The sequence below is a fragment of the Jaculus jaculus genome, chromosome 14 (assembly GCF_020740685.1).
Source record: "Jaculus jaculus isolate mJacJac1 chromosome 14, mJacJac1.mat.Y.cur, whole genome shotgun sequence".
NCBI classification, from domain to species: domain Eukaryota; kingdom Metazoa; phylum Chordata; class Mammalia; order Rodentia; family Dipodidae; genus Jaculus; species Jaculus jaculus.
In genome coordinates this window covers 1054359-1070869 of record NC_059115.1, presented here as the reverse complement: position 1 = coordinate 1070869, position 16511 = coordinate 1054359, and the positions used below count along the sequence as shown (strand labels likewise).

At 48.1% G+C, this 16511-nt stretch overlaps 2 protein-coding genes and 1 long non-coding RNA gene across 3 annotated transcripts in view; 2 read left to right on the top strand and 1 right to left on the bottom strand.

The window, feature by feature from the left end:
* Positions 1-332: 332 nt before the first annotated feature.
* Psmc4 (proteasome 26S subunit, ATPase 4) lies at positions 333-10185 on the bottom strand. The gene is made up of 11 exons (XM_045134493.1): positions 10043-10185; positions 8528-8626; positions 8203-8389; positions 6437-6583; positions 6248-6357; positions 6058-6151; positions 1418-1585; positions 1261-1337; positions 954-1122; positions 717-772; positions 333-534 (listed from the first exon to the last, which is right to left on the bottom strand). The coding sequence occupies exons 1-11, from the start codon at positions 10076-10078 to the stop codon at positions 421-423; spliced, it is 1257 nt and encodes a 418-aa protein (XP_044990428.1). The 5' UTR covers positions 10079-10185; the 3' UTR covers positions 333-420.
* A 186-nt stretch (positions 10186-10371) lies between these two features.
* Positions 10372-12215, top strand: LOC123454577. Its single transcript, XR_006633413.1, has 3 exons — positions 10372-10492; positions 11864-11939; positions 12081-12215. It is a non-coding gene; the product is annotated as an uncharacterized LOC123454577 (long non-coding RNA).
* A 343-nt stretch (positions 12216-12558) lies between these two features.
* LOC101595403 (Fc gamma binding protein) overlaps positions 12559-16511 on the top strand; it is a 109792-nt gene continuing 105839 nt past the window's right edge. The window contains exons 1-2 of the mRNA XM_045134168.1: positions 12559-12607; positions 15732-15870. The gene's annotated coding sequence lies outside the window, so the exon portion shown is untranslated. The remainder of the gene's footprint in view (positions 12608-15731; positions 15871-16511) is intronic.

The following is a 16511-nucleotide window of genomic DNA, read 5'->3' as shown; positions in this document are numbered from 1 at the left end:
TCCCACCCCTCACTCACTCTGCTCTGGGGACCTCTAAGAGACTGTCTCTGCCCAGTGCTCCCTGAGTGCAAGGAGGAAATCATTAAAAATCCAGTGGTCTCCTCGCAGCCCATGAGGCTGGCGCTTTGTCCCGTGGTCAAGGCTTTGGTCTGAAGTTCACCTTCCATCCCTTTACCCACATCGCAGAAGTCATCTGGTTCAAACTCTCTGCTTCACTCCCAAGCTGGAATCCAGGCCACACACTTCACCTTCTGTGGGTTAGGAGGGACCCAGTGGAAGTCACTGGAGGCCCACATTCCCCAAAGAAGTGAAACTTCTTAGAAGAAACTAAGTGGATTCTACCACGTCCATTTATTAAGCCCACCCTGGGAAGGAGAAAGGTAGCTTGGGGACAGGCACGCAGGCAGCCATGTGGCAGGATCACTTGTAAAATTCATGTTCTTGCTCGTCCTTCTTGATCACAGTCTTGTACGCTTTCTCGAAGTCCTTGGCCAGGACGATGTAGCGGTTCTCGCGGACAGCCAGCATTCCACTCTGAGGAGGGGTGGGGGTGAAAGTCCACTCTCCCCCACCGCCGTGACGGTGGAGGAAGAGGGACATGGGCCTAGGACCCCAGGGAGGCAATGAGGGGAAGGATGGACTGCAGTACAGCACTGCTGGGAAAAGGAAAGAGACTTTTAAGAGCCCTGGCTCGGGTCAGAGAAATCAATGCTCACCTCTTGGCAGATGGAGTTGATGTCAGCTCCTGAAATCTTATCTGGCCGGGCCACATCTTTGGTGGATGAGTTAAGGATGCCATTCTCTATATGATGGGGAGGAACCCTAAAGGCTAGTGCTACCCTGGGGCTGTTGCAGCCACCGCCTGTTCTCCTGGACCTTCCTCAGCCTCCATAGTCTGGTAGTGTTGGTAACAATGACCCAGTACCCCCTCCCTTCCCTCCAGAGGGGGATACAGTCTTCCAAGTCCACCTCCTCAGAGAGGTTCATCTTGCTGGTGATGGTGGAGAAAATCAACCTCTTCTGGCGGCGGTCAGGAAGCGGGAACTCAATTTTGCGGTCCAGGCGTCCCGGCCGCAGCAGGGCTGGATCTAGCGTGTCTGCTCGGTTCGTGGCCATGATTACCTGGCATTGAGAAAGGCTGGCTCAGACCTCTGAGAACCCCACATACTCCTTCCTGTCAGCCACCTTGCTGTCACGAACCAGCCGGCATCTTCCCCCAAATCCCACTTTACTTCCCCTTTTCGATTCTAAGCCCCAGACCTTCACATTGACGTTCTGGTCAAATCCGTCCATTTGATTCAGCAGCTCCAGCAGGATCCTCTGAACCTCCCTGTCAGCTGAGAGCACACGGCAGTCAGTCCAGGACACCCCCTGTGGCAGGCCTGCACCAGCCCTGGACCCTGGGAGCACCACTCACCTCCTGTCTGGGCATCGAACCTCTTGGTGGCGATGGCATCGATCTCATCTATGAAGATGATGGCGGGGGCATTCTCCTTGGCCAGGCGGAACACATCCCGGACCATTCGGGGGCCCTCGCCCAGGTACTTCTGTACAAATTCTGAGCCCACTACCCGGATAAATGCAGCTGAGGGCAGAATATCAAGGGTTAAGATGTGGCTCAGCCTCCTCTGGGGCTCCCTTCTGCCTCAACTACACCTGGGACTTCCTGAGGACATCACCTCCTGTAACTGGTGGCCATTCTCAGGCCTGGAACTGGGTTCCCCCATCCAGTCCCAAGGACCAGCCAGTTGCTTGTGCCTCACAGTGACCTAGCAGCCCCAAGCATGAACCTTGCACGCATGTCATTTTGCGGGCTACTAAAAATATCAGGATATTAAGTACAAAATAAGAGCCTGCATTTCCAAAACACACAAAATCAGTAACAAAACAGAGATGCTGTTTGCGCACTAAGCCACCAGCCTGCCTGGCTTGGAGCCGCAAGCTTCTGTTTGGTACCTATGAACCTCTGGTCAATTCCTTTGGAAACAGGACCTCACTATATAGCCAGGCTGGCCTCACACTTGTAATTCTCCTGCGTCCCCAAGGGTGGGGTTCCTTACAAGTGTTCGCCACACCTGCCTTTGAACCACTTCTTCATATCCCTGGAAGAGTCAAGGGCCTCAAGCCCATCTTCTCATGTAGCTGACAACTAGCAGCAGGAGGGAAGCAGGTGCCTCCTGGGCCTTCCTCTGGACTTGTTTCCCAGCTGTGTGTGGCTGTGTGCTGTGTGGAGCACATTCTCGGGACGCTCCTCTTACACACAACACGGTACACATAAGCCAAGCAGGAGGTGGGCAAGGCCGCCCTTTCACCTCACGTCCAGACTGCATGCCTAGCTCTTTCCTCTGCCACCATGTCGGGTTGCTGACTTCCCTGACCACCTTGCTTTGGCCATACATTGACTGCTCTGTAGGTGTCCAGCCTGTTTATCCTTCATGAAGCCCACGTCTCTGGAGCTGCCTGTCCAGTCTCCTGCCCTACTCTCGTCTTCTCCCTCTTCCCTGGCCAAGTTCTCAGACTCCTCTGGGCTATGACCTCAAAAAACAAAACAAACAAAACTTAAATGGTAAGTTGCCTGAATTCTAAACGTAACACAAGCTTTATGAAATGTTATTACTTCTTTTTGTTTTCTTGACATAGGGTCTCGCTGTAGCCCAGGCTTACCTAGAATTCACTATGTAGTCTCAGGCTGGCCTTGAACTCACAGCAATCCTCCTACCTCTGTCTCCTGCTCCTGAGTGCTGGGATTAAAGGTGTGCACCACCACACCCAGCCTTGCTATTACTTTTTATTTTTATTGACAACTTCCATAATGTAGACAATAACCCATGGTAATTCCATCCCCCCCCCCCCGCTTTCTTCTTTGAAACTCCTCCCCATCATATTCCCTCCCCCCTCAATCAGTCTCTTTTGATATCATGATCTTTTCCTCATATTATGGTGGTTTTGTATAGGTAGTGTCAGGCACTGTGAAGTCATGGGTATCCAGGCCATTTTGTGTCTGGAAGAGCACGTTGCACATTGTAAGGAGTCCTACCCTTCTTTTTTTTTGGGGGGGGGGGCTTTCCGAGGTAGGGTTTCTCACTCTAGCTCAGGCTGACCTGGAATTCACTATGTGGTCTCAGGCTGGCCTTGAACTCACAGTGATCCTACCTCTCCCTCCCGAGTGCTGGGATTAAAAGCGTGTGCCACCATGCCCAGTTTAGGATTAACCATTTTAACTGCCAAAGCCATCTTGTCAGCAGTCAGAAATGGAATCCATCACCATCACTGCCACTCACTAGTTTCCACCCGAGGGCTGCTAGGCGTCATGGAGAAAGAGCAGAGCATGGAAGCCAGCGCCGTCACAGGGCCTCCTTGCTAAGCTCCTCTGGGTCTCAGCGCTGCTGGGGAATGGCTGTACAGTGTCCCACCAAAGCACGCTTGCATTTGTGCACGGCAGGTGTTGGGTCGTCCATGGTCCCCATGTTCCTCCTCTACCTGTCTCTTCGTGACTAGGAAATGGTCTCTCCTATGTCGCTGCTACGCAGAGGGTCAGCATTCAGCTGCAACCAGCCTGGCTTCCTGTCCTTGCTGGCAGTGCCTCTCATCCTTCTCCGCCTTCCTGTCCATCCCCGGGGCTCTTCCCACCTGTTACTTCCCTTCCTGCTTGTATTGCCAACTTTTCCAGCTAACTAGCTCATTTCCAGTGTCAATTATGGTAAAGTAAAATGCTTTCTTAATCTTTCAACATCTACCCTCTCCAGCTGTCAGTCTCCCTCTCTTCCTACCAGCATATAAATTCCAGGAAAGAAAAGGTATGTCTGCTGCTGCCATTTCAGTAACTAGAACCCTTGGTACATGCCACATCAGACACTATCCAATTTGGCTCAAGTAATGAAAGGCGTAACACACCACTTTTTGAAAAGAACATTCCAGATGTCTGGCATCTTTATTTACTACTACTATTATTATTTTAACTTCACATTTCAAAAACCCTGGCTAAAACCCATGGAGATCTTTGAGAAGAACATATACCCTGATGGCTTCCAACTATGCATTCATCATAAAACAGCAGTGGACAGCAATATCCAGAATATTCTTTTTCCAGCTGAATGTTCCCTGGTCACAAAATGTCAGTATGTCCCAAACTGAACCCACCGTCCCCTATCTCATGTGGTGTTCCTCTGTCCTGGGAAAATCACCAGCAACCAGAGTGGCCCAAACCAGAGACCAGGAATTGCTCTTGGCTTGCCTCTTACCAATCACACCTAGTAAATCCTGACATTGCGACCCCTTGGCTGACCATCCTTAAGAATTTAGCATGAGGGGCTGGAGAGATGGCTTAGCAGTTAAGGTACTTGCCTACAAAAGACTCAGGTTCCATTCCCTAGGACCCACGCAAGCCAGATGCACAAGGTGGCACATGTGTCTGGAGTTCGTCTGCCGTGGCTGGAGGCCCTGGTGCACCCATTCTTTCTCTCTATCTGCCTCTTCCTCTCTCTCAAGGAAAAAACTTTACAAAAAAAGAAAAAGAAAGAATGAAGGAACTTAGCAGGAGTCTCATATGGGCTGGCCCCAGATCAAGTCATCTAACTAGCCTGTCAGGTTTCTTGCCAGCTCCGCATTTCACACACACCATGCCATGTCTACAGCAAAGTGAACATGATCTGATTATCTATCACTTGGTTCCTGGGCACCAGAAACAGGAAAGAACAAAAACACACGGTACCTGCCCTCCTAGGGTCTACAGTCTATTCCTAACTCTCCAAACCAGTTTTTTCCTACATCTGGACCTTTGCACACGTTGCACGTTGTAAGGAGTCCTACCCTTCTTTTTTTTTGAGGGGGGGGGGCTTTCCGAGGTAGGGTTTCTCACTCTAGCTCAGGCTGACCTCCTTAATGCTGTCTCCCAGTCAGTATGCCTAACAACTCCTCATAGCTACCTTCTCAGGAACCCCTGACTGACAGGCCTGAGCAGGGTGAACCAATACCCTTCTGGTTTCCTTGGGGTACTGACTATGCCACAGACTGTACTCCGCGTGGACTCACTTCTAGCCACTTGGACCCCTCAGCTTCAGCCTACCAATATGATCTCATAATCGATCACTAAATGATTCACAGCCCACCACAGGAAATGCACTGGGGCACTGGGCTAATTCCTTACAGTCACCCCATGTAACTGGGTGTTGGTTGTCTTTTGTGTGTGTGTGCTGTGCGTGCTGCATGTGTGTGCAGATGTGCGCGGGCTGTACACATGCGGAGGCCACAGGATGACACTGTTCTCTGTGCTCTTCCACCGCACTTCCCTAAGATGGAGTCTCCTTTTTACATTAGACTGGCTAACTAGAGAGCCAGTGCTGAGACTACAGGCACATGGGGCCATGCCTGGCTTTTGACACGGGGGCTGGGGATTGAACACATGGCCTCATGCTTGTGCAGAAAACACTCTTACTCCAAGGAACCATCTCCCCAGCCCTAGCTGTTTGTTTGAAACAGGGTCTTGGTAAGTAGTCAAGCCTCCAGCCATTGCAATCGAACTCCAGATGAATGTGCCACCTTGTGTGCATGTGTGACCTTACACATGCATCACCTTGTGCATCCGGCTTACATGGGATCTGGGGAGTTGAACACGGGTCCTTAAGCTTTGTAGGCAAGTGCCTTAACTGCTAAGCCATCTCTCCAGCCTTGGAATTATTATTATTTTTTTGTTTGCTTGTTTTGCTTTTGATTTTTCGAGGCAGGGTTTCACCGTAGCCAATGCTGACCTGGAATTCACTATGCAGTCTCAGGGTGGCCTCAAACTCTCAGCAATCCTCCTACCTCTGCCTCCCGAGTGCTGGGATTAAAGGTGTGCACCATCACGCCCAGCCTGGAATTAGTTTTATTATGAGGAAACACAGGCACATTGAGGTAAAATCACCAGTCTAGGATTGCCAGCCAGTGAGAGACCCATCTGGGCTAGATCCCAGACCTCAGTTTGCAGTCACTACTCTGTGCTATTTCCTAGGTAGTGTGAGGAAGCAGGGAGCCAGGTGAGGTCGGAGCACTGTGGGGGTTGGGGGGAGAGAGGCTCACCTGTCGTGTGATGTGCCACAGCCTTTGCCAACATGGTCTTCCCACAGCCAGGTGGTCCATACATGAGGACACCTCGAGGAGGATCAATGCCGATCTGAAATGCAGAGATAGGACCAGGACCAGGGTGGGCCAGTGAGCCCCACCTCCAACCTCCGGACCCAGCAGGGTCTCCCCCCATCCGCTGTTTCACCTGCTTGTAGAGCTCGAAGTGCGTAAGTGGGAGCTCCACAGCCTCCCGCACCTCCTGCTTCTGGATGTCCATGCCCCCGATGTCTGCATACATCACGTCTGGCTTCTGGTCTGGTGGGAGAATAGAGCTAGGGCTCCAAGCTGGGCTCGCTTGTTCCCCTGGGTCTTCCCAGCGTTGGGCGCCCCTCACCTGAGGTGAGCATCATGATGCTGCTGTCGGCCTCGGGAGGCAGCACGTCCACCAGGGCATTGCTGTGCTTGTGGAGGGCCACTGAGGCGTTGGGCTTGAGCAGCTCCCGGTCAATGGTGCTTAGGATGCGCACATAATAGTTGGAGCCTTTGGGAAGAGGGACAAGAAAAAGAAGTATCAGAGCCTTGAAACTGTCCCTTTCCCTTATAGCTGACACCCTCCAAATAATCATTTTCACCCCAGATGAGCCCCTCATGGCCTCCAGCCAGGCCTCTGCCAACCCAGTATTTCCATGCTCTAATGGCTTTCTTGTCTGTCTACAGCCCCAATTTTCTCCTGAGGTCCAGCATGCCTCCTTATAAATGTCTCCTGGGTATCTCTCACTCTGTCTCAGCATAATCACGGTATCTTCTAAACTTTGCTGTTTCTCCTGGATCTGTTTTAAGGACACCCACTGTTGCCCAAGCTCCCATCCAGAACATGGAGCCTCACTCATCCTGGACCTTTTCCTCTCCCCTGCACAGCCCATGTCACTGTAAACTTCCACCCAGCCTACCCAGAATCTCTTCACCCAGACCTTCCTCTTCTCCCACTGGCATCTCCTCTCAGTCAGCCATCTCTTCAGAACTCCTAGTCACCAGCCTCCATCGTTCCTCTCCAGTCGTCAACCCCCTCCTGACCATAAGACCTCATTGCCCAGTAGCCTCCTAGCCATCTCCTTGTTGTTTCTGCTTCTGACCTCACTGTTTCCCTCCAAACCTATAGCACTCCACTGTCCTAAGTCTTACATCCAAAGACAAAGCTTCACTTGCTACCTTCCCTTTACTTCCTCATGGCCCCTTGGTCCAGTTCCATGTAGTCACATGCCTTTGCCTAGAACGTTTACAAGAACATGTCTTGGTCCAGAGGGGCAGAAGCCAGAGAAGGAAAAGGCACAGAAGATGCCAGAAATAATGACCACGGTAAGCAGCGTGAACTTACATTAATAACAACTACCACCACACACAAAGTCCTTATTAGAACTCAAACTTACCAAATTACCAGTGATTTCAAGTTACAGGTCTAACTCAACAGTAGTCATGAAATCAATTTAGTGGAGCATGATTAGAATTTTATTTAAAGCTGGGCATGGTGGCGCACGCCTTTAATCCTAGCACTCGGGAGGCATAGGAGGATTGCTGTGAGTTCAAAGTTAGCCTGAGCTAGAGTGAGACCCTGTCTTGAAAGAAAAAAAAAACAAAAACAACAACAGACTACAGGGTTAGAGAGAAGGCTTAGAGGTTAAGACACTTGCCTACAAAGCCAAAGGACCCAGGTTTGATTCCCCAAGACCCATGTAAACCAGATACACAAGGTGGTGTATGTGTCTGGAGTTTGTCTGCAGTGGTAATGGCCCTGGTGCACCCATTCTCTCACTTTCTCCAGGGCCCCCTCTCTCTGACTTTGTCTCTCTCTCAAATAAATAAATTGTTTAAAACAACTTAAAAAAGAAAAACAGACCACAAAGAAGTGAAAACATCAAAGAACATCACATGTGGCAAAGTTACATACACTTTGGTGAAACTTGTTTTCAATGTATACATATGACAGAGAGAGGCAATCGTGAAACAAAATACATTTCTACTTTGGGAGCTACCAAAATCCTCTATTACAGCCTCCTGCCTCTTTTGCTGTTCTTCATCATACAGCAGGACCCGGTTCCTGGACCACAGAGAAATCAGGTCTTGAAGAGTCAGATGACTGCACAAGTGCCACCAGCCTCTCACCTGTGGTAGAGCCCACGATGGCTGTGTTCTGATCCACAGCCTCCAGAAACTGCCCGATGACCAGCGGGATGCTCTGGATTCGCTTCACTTCTTCTTGGGCGTGGAGGAACTCCTTCTTCAAGTTCTTCTGCTCATCTTTGATGTACTCCTCCTGCACCTCCAGGAACTCCAGCTCTTGCTGCAGCTTCTGCGAATGCAAAGGGGTGAAGAAAGGAATGGACCCAGGCCTTGCTGCACTAGGGTGGAAAATGGGGGAGAGGGGCGGGGGGAAGGAGCAATGACAAAATGAGGGAGCTCACCCAGGATCCACTAGGATTGAGCATACCTTGTAGCGGCTATATAAGTCTTCCATGTCCTCAGGTTCTGGCCCTAGGAAGGACAGGCCAGTCTGGGGCCGGGACACTGACAGTGCTGGGATCTCATCCTAGAGATCAAAGGAAAAATTATGTTGGAAAGAACCCCTCATGACAGTATGTGGAGCCCCCTTTCCCATTTCACCATCAAATCACCTAACCTCAAACAAACTCTTGGCATTCAGTCCCACTAAATGAATACCAGAAATTTTTCCAATCCCCTATGTAGATATGTGATGTCATTCAGCCCCCAGGAACAGGCCTTTTATTTCAACCTGTCTCCCCACTGGATCTGCTACCAGTATGCCATTCATAACACGTCCCCTGATGTCACCTTAGCAGACTCTAGCATTCCCTGGTCCCCTCAACAGGTCCCTAAAGTTACATCGCTCTCTGAGATAGGCTTGTTAAGGGATCATAGTCCTAGCATACAATTCGCAGTTTGCCCCAAAAGCTAAGACTCTCAACTCACATTAGGGTCCACTCATTACTCAGCCAAGCTACAGATAATAACACAATGCCCCCTCCCCTATAGTGTCCTCAACATCCCTGAGCCACACCATCCCACTTCTCACTCTCCACCAGGCCCAAACCCAACACCAACGGGCCATCAAACACTCCTAAGACAGGTCTCAAAGTCATATATATATATATTTTTTTTTAAAGATATTTATTTATTAGAGACAGAGAGAGGGGGAGAGGGAGAGAGAGAGAATGGGTGCGTCAGGGCCTTTAGTCACTGCAAACAAACTCCAGACGCATGCGCCACCATGTGCATCTGGCTTACCTGGGACGTGGAGAATCGAACCTGGGTCCTTAAGCTTTGCAGACATGCACCTTAGCCACTAAGCCATCTCTCCAGCCCTCAAAGTCAATTATTTTGACTGATTCTTTTAAAAAAGATTTGGGGAGCTGGAGAGATGGCTTAGTGGTTAAGCGAAGCCAAAGGACCAGATTCGATTCCCCAGTACCCACATAAGCCAGATGCACAGAGGGGCGCATGCATATGAGTTCATTAGTAGTGGCTAGAGGCCCTGGCGCGCATTCTCTCTCCCTGCTTGCGAATAAATAAATAGTTTTATTTATTTATTTATGCTTTGAGAGTGAGAGAAAGGGGGGAGGGGTTCGCTGGGCGCGCCAGGGCCTCCAGCCACTGCAAACGAACTCCAGATGCATGCACCACCTTGTGCATCTGGCTTACGTGGTGGATCCTGGGGAATCGAACCTGGGTCCTCAGGCTTCGCAGGCAAGCGCCTTCACCGCTAGGCCCTCTCCCCAGCCCTGGGTTGACTCTTTTTTAACTCCACTGTGCTCGCGGGCCGCCTTACACGGCCAGCAACCCCCGCCCCAGGAAGGCACGGAGGCCTCCGAAGCCACCCAAGGGCCACGCAGCACCCCACTCGAGTCTAGCTTTACAGCTCGCGTGTCCCTCCCCCACGAGGAAGAAGACCCCGTCCCCCTCCCCCTCCCCGGCCCCCGCACCGCACCTGAACCTTTTCCACCAACATGCCTATATCCTCCATAGTGACCAAGGCCGGCCTCTGCAGCAGCTCGGCCCGGGGTCCAGTCACTGCTTCCGCTGACGCGAACGGAAGTCCCCGGCGCACAGAACCCTGGGAAGAGTAGTTCTGAGAGACCCGTGAGGGGACGAGCCCCGGGGCTTGCGCGTGCGCAGAAGCTCGCGCGCCGGGGCGCCATCTCGAGGCGAGCGTGCTGCGTCGCGGGCGCCTTCTTTTTCTCCGGTAGGTGGCGCGTCCGCCTTGGCTCTGACACCCTACGAAAGAAAAGACTTTTATTTATTTATTTGTTTGTTTGTTTATTATTATCACTTTAAGGTTTCTCCTCAGTACAAATGTCAAGTCCTTTTGTCCAGCGAGTGTGAGACGACAAACGCTGAGGAAAATTCCTAGAGATTTGTTGGGAGTCTGGGGGCCAAGGTGCGTTTGCATTCAGTGGCAAGGATGGGAAGGCCTTGCAAGGTCTGCATTCCACAAGAGTGGGTTTAAAAATAAATTTATATATATATATATTATATATATATAGTGTGTGTGTGTGTGTGTGTGTGTGTGTGTGTGTGTGTATGTATGTATGTATGTATGTATAAAATTTTTTTTAAACCCATTCACTCTAGCCCAGGCTGACTTAGAATTCACAATGTAGTCTCAGGCTGTCCTCAGAACTCACAGCAATCCTTCTACTTCTGCCTCCTGAGTGCTGGGATTAAAGGTGTGTGCTACCATTCCCCTGCCTCATTATATGTATATATATTTATATTTCTAGGGGGGTGTGGTTGAAGGTAGAATTTCACTGTCGTACAGGCTGACCTGGAATTAGTCTCAAGGTGGCCTTGAACTCATGGTGATACTCCTACCTCTACCTCCCAAGTGCTGCAATTAAAGGCATGTGCGGCTGGGGAAATGGCTCAGCAGTTTAGGCACTTGCCTGTGAAGCCTATGAACCCAGGTTCGATTCTCCAGTACCCACGTAAAGCCAGATGTACAAGGTGGTGCATGCATCTGGAGTTCATTTGCAGTGGTTAAAGGCTTTGGTGTGCCCATTTTCTCCCTTCCCCGCCCCCCCCTTAAATAAATGAATATTTTTCTTTTAAATATTTTCTTTTAAATTAAATAAATAAATAAATGAAAATAAAATATTAAAAAATCATCTGGGTGCGGTGGCACACGCCTTTAATCCCAGTACTTGGGAGGCAGAGGTAGGAGGATTGCTGTGAGTTCAAGGCCACCCTGAGACTACATAGTGAATTCCAGGTCAGCCTGGGTTAGAGTGAGACCCTATCTTGGAAAACAAAAATAAATAAATAAAGGCATGTGCCTGGCTTTTAAATTAAAAAATTATATATATATATATATAATTTATTATTAGAGAGAGAGAGAGAGAATTGGCATGCCAGGGCCTCTAGCCACTGCAAACGAACTCCAGATGCATGTGCTACTTTGTGCATCTGGCTTTACATGGGTACTGGGGAATCAAACCTGAGTCATTTGGCTTTGCCAAGCAGCAAGTGCTTCAACCACTAAGCCGTCTCTCTAGCCTGAGTGCTTTTTTTTTTTTTTTTTAGTTTTATTTAGAGAGGGAATAGGTACACTAGGGCCTCTTGCCACTGTAAACAAAATCCAGACTCAATGCACCACTTTGTGCATTGAGCTTTATTTTACGTGGGTATTTGGGAATCAAAACCAGGCAATTCAGGTTTGCCTGCAAGGGTCTTTAACTGCTGAGCCATCTTCCCAGCACCACAAGAGTGGTTTTCTTTTCTTTCAATTTTTTTTTTTTTTTTTTTTTTACAGTCTTGGGATACCACCCTGGAGTGAGAAGCCAATCAAAGAGAATCCAGACCAGAGAAACTGAGGCAGCCAGTGCCAGGTCCTGTGCCTAGCTGGTATAGGCACAAGCCCATCGAATCTCTCCAACCCCTACCCAGAGCTGCTGATGGAACCCAGGACCTTTGTCATGTTAGTCTAACCCAGCCAAAAATCCTAACTCGCATTATGTTCTGTTTTATAGACACAGGTGTGGAGCCTTCAGTGAAGTCAGTCGCCTGGAACAATGACTACCAGCAGAAATGGCAAAGCCAGATTGGAACCTATATCTGTCTGTGGGTCTGGTACCAGGAATGCACCACCCCTTTTCAAAAACAACAGCTACGGTGTTTGTTAAGTAAACTTTTTATTGAAATATAAATAACATAGAAGAGCCCAAATTGTCACAGTTAAATTAATTTTCACAAATTGAACATGCCACATAACTAGTGCTCAACAACCAAACATTAGCAGTCCCAAAGGTCCACATGCTCCTTGTCCCCACTTCTTTTTCTTTAAACACATTTTTATTTTATTTATGTGCAAGGAGAGAGAGAGGGAGAGGGAGAGGATGGGTACGCCAGGGCCTCTAGCCCCTGGAAACAAACTCCAGTGCATGTGCCATTTTATGCATCTAGCTTTACCTTGGAAATCAAACACTCAGTTATGCTTTGCAGGCAGGTGCTGTAATTGCAGACATCTCTCCAGCCCTGACTCTACCCCTTTCAAAAGGTATGATTCACTATTTTGAATTCTCTCCATACCTCTACAATTTACTGTTTTTGAATTTTTGTTTATTTTATTTATTTATTTGAGAGTGACAAATAGAGAGAACGAGTGGGCATACCAGGGCTGCCAGTCACTGCAAATGAACTCCAGATGCATGTGCCCCCTTGTGTATCTGGCTTACGTGGGTCCTGGGGAATCAAGCCCTGAACCGGGGTCCTTAGGCTTCATAAGCAAGTGCTTAACTTCTAAGCCATCAATACAGTCCTAGTTTACTGTTTTTAATTTTTATTTATTTTTATTTTTTTATTTTCTTGTTTTTGTTCAAGATAGGGTCTCTCACTTTAGCCCAGGTTAACCTGGAATTCAGTCTGTAGCCTCAGGAGTGGCCTCGAACTCAGTGCTCCTCCTACGTCTGCCTCCCATGTATTGGGATTAAAGGGATGCTTGAGGAAATTCTTTTCTATCTTGTGCCTTGTCATGAAGGACACCATTTGTACATGTACTTTTGGTGGATTCCAAACCATGATCTCTAAATTTTCTTTTTTCTTTTTTTTTTTTTTTTTTCGAGGTAGGCTCTCACTCTGGCCCATGCTGACCTGGAGTTCACTATATAGTCTCAGGGTGGCCTCGAACTCACGCGTTCTTCCCAAGTTCTGGGATTAAAGGAATGTGCCACCATGCCTGGCTTGATCTCTGAATTTTCAAGGACAACCTTCAGAGATAGTTGTATTTCTCAGAGATAAGATTTCCCAGATGAGGAAACTGAGGCTCAAGCATGAATAAATTACTTAGATTATTTCACAGAGAGAGTCAGTGGCTCCTGCTTCTCAGTAGCTCTTTGACTGAGAAACCCAGAGACTAACTAAATCTAGTCCAACCTTCCTTGATTAAGACCAAAGGGCTGGAGAGGTGGCTCAGCCATTTGAAGGAGCTTGCTTACAAAGCTTCATGGCCCGGATTTGATTGCCCAGTACACACATAAAGCCAGATGCACAAAATGATGCATATGTCTGGAGTTTGTTTGCAATAGCAGGAAGCCCTGATGTGCCCATAGTCACTTTCTCTCTCTCTCTCAAATAAATAAAAATAGTTTTTAAAATAATGAAATGGGGCTGGAGCGTTGGCTCCGTGGTTAAGGCACTTGCCTGCAAAGCCAAAGGACCCAGGTTAGATTCCCCAGTACTTGTGTAAGCCAGATGCACAAGGTGGCACATGTATCTGGAGTTTGCAGGGGTTAGAGGACCTGGTGTGCCCATTCTATCTCTATCTGTCTCTCTCTCAAATAAATAAATAAAATATTTTTAAAATATTGAAACATTTTTACTTTTTCCTAAGAGGCAAATAACAATAAGAATAAATCCTTTCTCCTCTGCTTGGACAGCTCTTTGATTCTACATTCTATATATACCTAAAAGACATTCCATATTTTTACTTGAGGCTTAAAATTTATCATTTAAAATGGAATCCAAGCTGGGCATGATGGTGCATGCCTTTATTTATTTATTTATTATTTTCATTTTTTAAAACTTTTTATTATTTTTATTTATTTATTTGAGAGCAACAGACAGACAGAGGAGGGAGGGGGAGAGAGGGAGAGAGAGAGAATGGATGTGCAAGGGCTTCCAGCCACTGCAAACGTGTGCCCCCCTTGTGCATCTGGCTAACGTGGGTTCTGGGGAATTGAGCCTTGAACTGGGGTCCTTAGGCTTCATAGGCAAGCACTTAACTGCTAAGCCATCTTTCCAGCCCGGTGCAGGCCTTTAATCCCAGTATTCAGGAGGCAGAGATAGGAGACTTGTCTCAGGAAAAAAAAAAAAAAAAAAAAACAAAAACCTAGAAAAAAGACCCCCCACGCAAAAAAAAAAAAAAAAAACCTGGCTGGGCGTGGTGGCGCATGCCTTAAATCCCAGCACTTGAGAGACAGAGGTAGGAGGATTACCATGAGTTTAAGGCCACCCTGAGACTACATAGTGAATTCCAGGTCAGCTTGAGCTAGAGTGAGATCGTACCTCAAAAACAAAACAACAAAAATAAATAAATTTAAAAAATAAAATAAATAAGGCTGGAGGGATGGCTTAGCGGTTAAGGCGTTTGCATGCGAAGGCAAAGGACCCAGGTTCAATTCCCCAGGACCCACGTTAGCCAGATGCACAAGGGGATGCATACATCTGGAGTTCTTTTGCAGTGGTTGGAGGCCCTGGCGTGCCTATTCTCTCTCTCTCCCTCTTTCTCTGTCAAATAAATAAATAAATAAATATAAAGTTAAATAAATTAAATGGAATCCATCCACCTGTTTACATTTTATCCCTCCAATTTCTATGCCTGAGACCAAAATGAATGTGTTTTATTTTAAATTTTTTATTTTGGTGTTTAAAAATTTTTTTTGTTCATTTTTTAAATTTATTTGACAGTGACACACAGAGAGAGTGAAAGAGGCAGATGGAGGGGGGAGAGGGAGAGAATGGGTGCTCTAGGGCTTCCAACCACGGCAAACGAACTCCAGACGTGTGTGCCCCCTTGTGCATCTGGCTAACGTGGGTCCTGGGGAATTGAGCCTTGAACCGGGGTCCTTAGGCTTCACAGGCAACTGCTTAACTGCTAAGCCATCTCTCCAGCCCATGGTGTTTTTTTTTGAGATTGGGTCTCCCTTAGCCCAGGCTGTCTTGGAACTCACTCTGTAGCCTCAAGCTGGCCTTCAACTCACGAAAATCCTATATCCTCAGCCTTGTGAGTGCTGGGATTAAAGGCATGCACTATTATGCCCAGTTCCTATGTGGTCCTTGGTCAGTATTTTACCTCATTTTATCAAGTTTCCCAATTTTATAAAGTAGGTGATAAAAGTAACCAATAGTTGTATAGCTTTGGGCTTGGGGTGGTTTTCTTTTTTTGGGGGGGGGGGGGTAGGGTCTCATTCTTGCCCAGGCTGATCTGGAATTGACTATGTAGTCTCAGGGTGGTCTTGAACTCATAGCAATCCTCCTACCTCTGCCTCCCGAGTGCTGGGGTTAAAGGCGTGCGCCACCACATCCCACTCCAGAGATCCTTAAGTGCTTTTTCTATACTATCTAATGTGGTCTTCAAGTGAAAGTGGGATTTGAAGTAAGAATTGTTTGCCTTGTGTCCTCAGGTCCTACAAGAGAAAGGTTCAGGGAGTGAAGTTCCCTGCCAAAGAACACATAGCTCATGCAGGGGACGTTCAGATAAGAGTCGGAGCTCTTGACGTCACTTAACGGACATCACTAGAATCTGCAGAAGATCTCACACAGGTATGCCAGTGCTTCTCAAGAACCAGGACAACAAATCATCTAAGGAGTGTTTTCTAGCTAAATGTGCCTTTCCCAGCACTGTGTTTGTCTTTGAGACAGGATCGCACCCTATACCCTGGCTAACCCAAAACTCACAGTGTGGACCAGGTGGGCCTCACACTCATACCCATCCTCCTGTGTCTGCCTCCCCAATACTGGGGTGACAGGCATAAGCCACTGCTCTTGGCTCAAGCACTTTAGTATTAGAACGTGTCTTCTCCTACTTAAAGACAGGAAAAGTTGGGAGTAGCTCACGTGGCTTTACCTCTTCCTGTTCCAGCCCAGGACTTTCTTTCTCTCAGCTATATGGCCATCTAAAAGATATCTAGGCCAAGCCAGGCATGGTGGCGCACTCCTTTAATCCCCGAACTCGAGAGGCGGAGGTAGGAGGATCCCACCCAGAGAGTACATAGTGAATTCCAGGTCAGCCTGGGCTAGAGCTAGACCCTACCTTGAAAAAAAAAAATCAAAAAGCTTCTCTGATTCCTCCCTGGAAGTTCCCATTCTGTCTGTCTGGCCTATCTGCTTGATAAACAGCACCTCAGGGCCCTGCCCTGTGCCACCATCAACACTCTTTCTTCACAGTTTTGCTACTGCTCTCC